A 6,357-nucleotide genomic window follows, 5' to 3' on the forward strand; every position below is an offset into this window, starting at 1 on the left:
TCTCACACACTACCTGCACACACACACACACACAAACACACACACACACACACACACACACACACACACACACACACAATTATCAGTGTACACACTGCTGTTATGACACCTGTTTAAGACCATGTTCGAAAGAGGCAAAATAACTATTTTTGAAAAATCCACAGAAAAGCCACTTATAAAATCTACTTGTACTGTCAAGAAACCATGTTTGTAATATCTTACCACACACAATTTGGAGAATGAATCACTCCTATTAACCTGTGGGACTGCTGTTTACTTCCAACTTTGCATTCAGTTAGTGTGTTAGCATGCTTCTGAAAGTGACACTTCAGGTTTATTCGCTGAGGCCTCAGATACTCGTCTGAATCGTGTGATTTCTGACTGACATCACTGCACTATAATGAGCTTCTGGGCAAACTTTCATCTGCTGTTTATGTGCGAGGAACTGACAAGACTACAAATTTGTTGTTGGATGTCTGCTGTCTTGTTGTTGTTGTTTTGGGTTTTTTTGCTGACGCACTTTGGTGGTTGGTGCACTTAGCACTTTTGTCGCTTTTTCACTTCTTGCATATGGAAGGTGGAGGCTAGATTTTTGAGGGATCTTTTTTGGTCAGACTGAGAGATTTTTTCAGTGTGCAGAAGGGTTCAGCGACTTGTTGGACTAAAACTTTCTCCCTTTTGTTCTACGCACATTGAAACGTATTGTTCTTTTTGAGCGCACACAATTCCTGTTTGCCTAATTAATGCTGTACAGTTGCTTTGACACAATCTGTATTGTTAAAAGCGCTATATAAATAAAGGTGACTTGACTTGACTTGATTTGGCAAAGACTTATGTTCTAAACAAACAAACAAAAAAAAAAGACACTTTACATACACCGTCGTTTAGAAGTTTGGGGTCAGCAAGTCTCTTATGTCCACCAAAGCTGCATTTATTTGATCAACAATACAGTAAAAACAGTAATATTGTGAAATATTATTTCAGTTTAAAATAACTGTTTTCTATTTGAGTATATTTTAAAATCTAATTTATTTCTGTGATGTAAAGCTGAATTTTCAGCATCATTACTCCAGTCTTCAGTGTCACATGATCCTTCCGAAATAACTCTAATGTGCTGAATTTGCAGCTCAAAAACATTTCTTATTATTATCAGTGTTGAAATAAGTTCTGCTGCTTCATATTTTCATGGAAACAATGATAGTTTCAATTGAAATATAAAAATAGGAAATATTTCTTTTAAAGCCTTTACTGTCACTTTTGATCAATTTAATGCATCCTTGCTGAATACAAGTATGAATTTCTTTAAAAATAAATAAACAAAATAAAATCTCGCTGACCCAAAACAAAGCCATAATCAATAAAAGCTTTTTTGTCTTGTCCCTTTTACATTTATCCAACTAGCACCGTGATAAATGAAGTATTTCCTGTTCACCCAGTTGCTAAGTTTGCTCGAGTCATATGAGGTAACGCAGCAGTTTTCTTTGGCTATCGTATCTTAATGTCTTGATTGAGGAGTTGTGTGTGTGTGTGAGTGTGTATTTGGCAGCAGAAGCCCCGCGGCCTCTGTCTGACATTCAGTCTTGGCGCTGCTCGTTTGACTCAAACTCACACACTCACTGGCATCAGCGGCCATTTTGGATCCGTCAGCCATTCTGGCTCTTATGGGATTTCATTATCAGTTTCAAAATGTCATCCGGACAACTGGCTGGTTTCAGCATCTTTGTGCTCTCTACTAACTCAAATGGTTAAAACAGTACAACAGTGTAACCAAAATCTGTTGCATTGTGCCTTACAAGTTTTTCCTCATCCTGACCTGTTTTGTGTTACTCATGTACATCATTTGGTATGTTTAAGCAGCACTGTCTGATGTGTAAACAGCATATTAAAATCTCTACTGTTAAGAGCAGGAATAATATTGTAGATATTAAGAGAATGAATCACATGAGACATCATATGATGTCCTAAAGTCCTGGAGATATGAGCTAATTCTGACTGTACAACATGTGATATTGCAGTGCAGTGCTGTGAATTACCATACTGCAATCAGACGACTGCAGAAACAGTCCCTTCTGTTCAGTCGTTCATCAGAAACACACTGTCCTGATCCACTATCCATTACTGTGTCCATCAAACACCATCAGCATTTGCTTGATAAAACGAGAGCTTAGGTGCGAAGTACCTAAGATGTAACAAAAAAGTACTGAAGTTTAAACCAAAAAAAAAAAAAAAATTCAGATTATTTTACATCAATTCAGGTAGAAGGCACTTTTATACAAAAGAACAAGTATACTTACGACAAATGTTGCATCACTATCTGCACTAGAACAATACAGCCAGATCTATAAGCTTACCGTTACATTGTTCCAGACTTTCTTTCAGCACTGAAACACAAAAGAAGACTTTTGCAATGATAGAGAACCATAAGAAACAAAAAATTTGTTTGTACAAATCAATTAAATAAACTTTTCATATTCTTCAAATATGGGTAAAACACATAACAGTAGCAATTTTTGGAAGAAATGTATTTTATCTATTTACAAAGTAAGTATTTGCCACCTATTGCTTTTAAATCTATTTATTTTTATTTATCCATATATGTTTAATTTTTTATTCCTATAAGTGTTGTTGGGAAAAATCTTAAATGTCTTGAAATGTTAAACATTCATCCATTTGAGATCATTTTTTCTAAGCATAGCAAAAATGAAACACTGGAAATTAGGGCTCAATATTTTTTCTTGTTCTCACAATCAAGTCTATTATGCAAAATGCAAAATTTGCCTTAAAGAAATGTTTTTTGTTTTTTTTTCGATCTAGTGGCTCTCTAAAGACATTTTTAAGGGTGAAAAAAATAACACATAATGAATATCTATACTTGGTTCTCATGACTCATGCACTATATGCCAATTCTTCTGAAGTCATATGATAGCTTTGTGTGAGGAACAGGAGTGATTTAACTTGTGAAATCAATCAGTCCAATTTGTAACTGAATCATTTAGTTCAAAACTATGAGTATGTTGCAGCTTCCCCCATAAATGTGCAAAGGAAAGTCTATAGCCTGCAAAAACTCTTCCATTTTAATTCGTTCGTCACACAAAGCTATCAATCGACTTCAAAGGACCGGTGAACAAATCATACGGGCTACTTTTGTGTAATCATTTTTATTGTGTAATTTCATTATTTGAGAGCTAGACAGGTTTAAAAAATCCTCTTTTCTTGTTTTATGGACGTTTTTGACAACATGAGATTGATTAACTAACTGAAATGTTCATTTTTGGGAGAACTACCTCTTTAAAAGGTATATTATAGATTATCTGATATCGTAAACTTTAATAGAAAACTATACTTTTTATATTGGTAAATGTGGTTTATAAAACATTATGAAACATTGCACTGCAACCTTTTTTAACAAAATTATTAAATGACAAATATTGCACTGTTTGTGTGTGTGTGCTGTTTCTAGAACATTTTTTAAACACTGCACCACCAAAAAAATTTAATTAAATAAAAAAGAAAATTAAAATAATAAAACATTTATTGTACTGTTTTCTTTGTGTGTTTTCTAAAACATTTTTTTTAAACATTGCACTATGACATCACTAACTGAAATCCAAAATACAATAAAATAAATGAAAAAAAATAATACTAAAATGAAAAAAGTACTGTTTTTGTGTGGTTTCTAAAACAGCTTTAAAACATTGCACAGCGACATTACTTAACTAAAGAAAATCACAATGATAATAAAATAAAAATATAAATAAATAACAATATACTGTGCTTTGGGCTGTTTCTAAAATATATTTACAACATTGCACTCCAAAATTACTTAATATATTACTACAACTACTACTAATAATAATAAATTACAAAACACAAAGTTTTTTTGTGTCCGGTTTCTAAAATATTTTTAAAACACTGCACTACAACATTACTTAACTAAATAAAATAAAATGATAATAAAACAAACAAACAAACAAAAAAATACTATTTTTGTGCAATTTTCTCAAATATTTTTAAAACATTGCACTGTAACATAACAAAATTACAAATATTGTACTTTTTTTATATAACAGTGCACTGTGACATTACAAAACAAAAATGTAATGTTGTACAAATGTTTTACACTTGGGCTTTCCCTCAACCCAAAGTCTCCTCTTGTTCTCCATTTAAGAGCTAGGGCACTATCTAGGAGCTGCAATTGAGATATATAATAATAGTATTCCTACAGGCCCTGCTCTCTGACAGCGTAAGTATTTTCATTTGATGTTTTGCTTTCTCTCGAATTCTAAAAGCCTCAAATCACAATCCTGCCAAACGCTGTCAGAAAATACTGTCTGAAAACAACAGACTGGATATGAATGAAACATCTACATCTCTCTTTATGCATGGAAGCGTCACTGAATATGCTTTGATGTTCACGCAGTGGAGAATCTCTCTCTGGAGATTTGCACAGCAGAGAAATAATCTACTTTTTCTTCCTCTCTGTCTGTCTGTCTGTCTTGCTGCGTAGGCGAGTGCAGTTTCAGCAGCGCAGGGGTTCACGATGGCAGCGTGTTCAGTCGGATCTTTCAGATCCTGTACAGGAATGAAGAGGTGACCCTGGAGGACCGCATGAACTTCAGAGTGCACCTGCTGCTGGACGGGGAGAGGGTGAGTGTCCCACTGCTCTGACAACAGAAGACACGAACACATGTGAAGCTATAGTTAAAGAAACAGGATGGCAGCCAGAAGGTTATAGGTTCAAATCCCCAAGAAAGTATGAGTATGAGGTGGAATAATTGTAACTTTTATACATAATTCAGTCAAAATGCTGTTAAATAAAAAGGTGCAGAGGTACATATATTATATGGTTGAAACTTACATTTATTAGAGTTTAAGAGTCTCTTATGCTCACCAAGGCTACTTTATTTGATGAAAAATACAGTAAAACAGTAATAATTGTGAAATATTATTACAACTTAAAATAACTGTTTTCTATTTGAGTATATTTTAAAATATAATTTATTGCTGTGATGCAAAGCTGAATTTTCAGCATCATTACTCCAGTCTTCAGAGTCACATGATCCTTCAGGAATCATTCTAATATGCTGATTTGCTGCTCAAGAAACATTTATTATTATTATCAGTGTTGGAAACAAATGCTTAATAATATTTTGTTGGAAACTGCAATGCAATTTTTCAGTATTCTTATTATCATCAGTGTTGAAAATAGTTGTGATTGTAAATATTTCATGGCAACTGTGATACATTTTTTTCAGGATTCTTTGATGAACAGAAAGTTATTTTATTTGAAACAGAAATCTTTTGCAAAAAGTCTTTTACGTCACTTATGACCAATTTACTGCATCCTTGCTGAATAAAGGTATTCATTTTGTTCAAATATAAATATATTTGAAATATAAATATGAACAGTGGTGTATTTAATTTAAAGATTTTACACTAATCTATGGTATGTTACAGTATGTTGAAAGTGTATGAACCTTTTCCACACATGAAAAGGGAATTTTTGTTCATGTAAGTTGTTTAAAAATGCACATTCCAAAGGGCATTTGTAAAATTGTCATTTGTTTTTGTCCTATCTATTAAAAGAAATTGCATTCCACTATCAGTGACCAAATATATTGGAGAACAGCAACAAAAATAAAGCTACACCTTTCTGTGCTACACACAGCACTTTATTATATTCAAGTATTATGACCCATTGTGTCATTCCAGCTCATTTTAGACGTTATGAAATATGTGAAATGAGTACGAGAGTGGCAGAGAGAGAGGCAGAGAATTGTGGGTGGGGAGAGTGTCTTATCAGATTTCTATGGCCATCTTTCTTATTAACCTTGAAGCAGTTATCTGTGGCCGCGCTCCTCTCTGTCTCTCCCCCTCAGATAAGACTTCTAAAAATAGCTTTCCATTTCCCCAGAGTGTGAGTTTAATCAATCTGTGTATCAATAATTGGAGCAGCCCTGTTTGTTTTCAAAGATCGGTCGGAGTGCGGCAGTTTCTCAGAACGGGGCGGAACCTTCTGTGCAAATCACATCAGGGTTCCTTTTCTAGAGGAGATCTGTGGGAACAGCACATGCAAAAAAAAACATAACGTATTAATTATGTGTGCACATGTGAGAGCACATAAAATTCACATGGTTCCGTTTACTCACACGCGATCACAAAGATTCTACACAAGGGAATGAGGAAAAAAATAAAAATAAATATATATATATATCCTGTTGAAAAAAACCAGCATATGCTGGTTAGGTATGTTTTGATGCTGGGATGCTGGTTTAAGCTGGTCCTTTGCTGGTTTATGCTGGTCCTTTGCTGGTTTAAGCTGGTCCTTTGCTGGTTTATGCTGGTCCTTTGCTGGTT

The 6,357-nt window shown here is 34.1% G+C and overlaps 1 protein-coding gene across 1 annotated transcript in view; it reads left to right on the top strand.

The window, feature by feature from the left end:
- Positions 1-6,357, top strand: part of LOC107734042 (protein FAM135B-like) — a 59,216-nt gene that overhangs the window by 18,788 nt on the left and 34,071 nt on the right. Inside the window, exon 4 of the mRNA XM_016545911.1 lies at positions 4,508-4,647. Within this exon, the coding sequence (XP_016401397.1) occupies positions 4,508-4,647 (140 nt within the window). The remainder of the gene's footprint in view (positions 1-4,507; positions 4,648-6,357) is intronic.

The sequence above is a fragment of the Sinocyclocheilus rhinocerous genome, unplaced genomic scaffold (assembly GCF_001515625.1).
Source record: "Sinocyclocheilus rhinocerous isolate Xijiao unplaced genomic scaffold, SAMN03320098_v1.1 scaffold430, whole genome shotgun sequence".
Lineage (NCBI taxonomy): Eukaryota > Metazoa > Chordata > Actinopteri > Cypriniformes > Cyprinidae > Sinocyclocheilus > Sinocyclocheilus rhinocerous.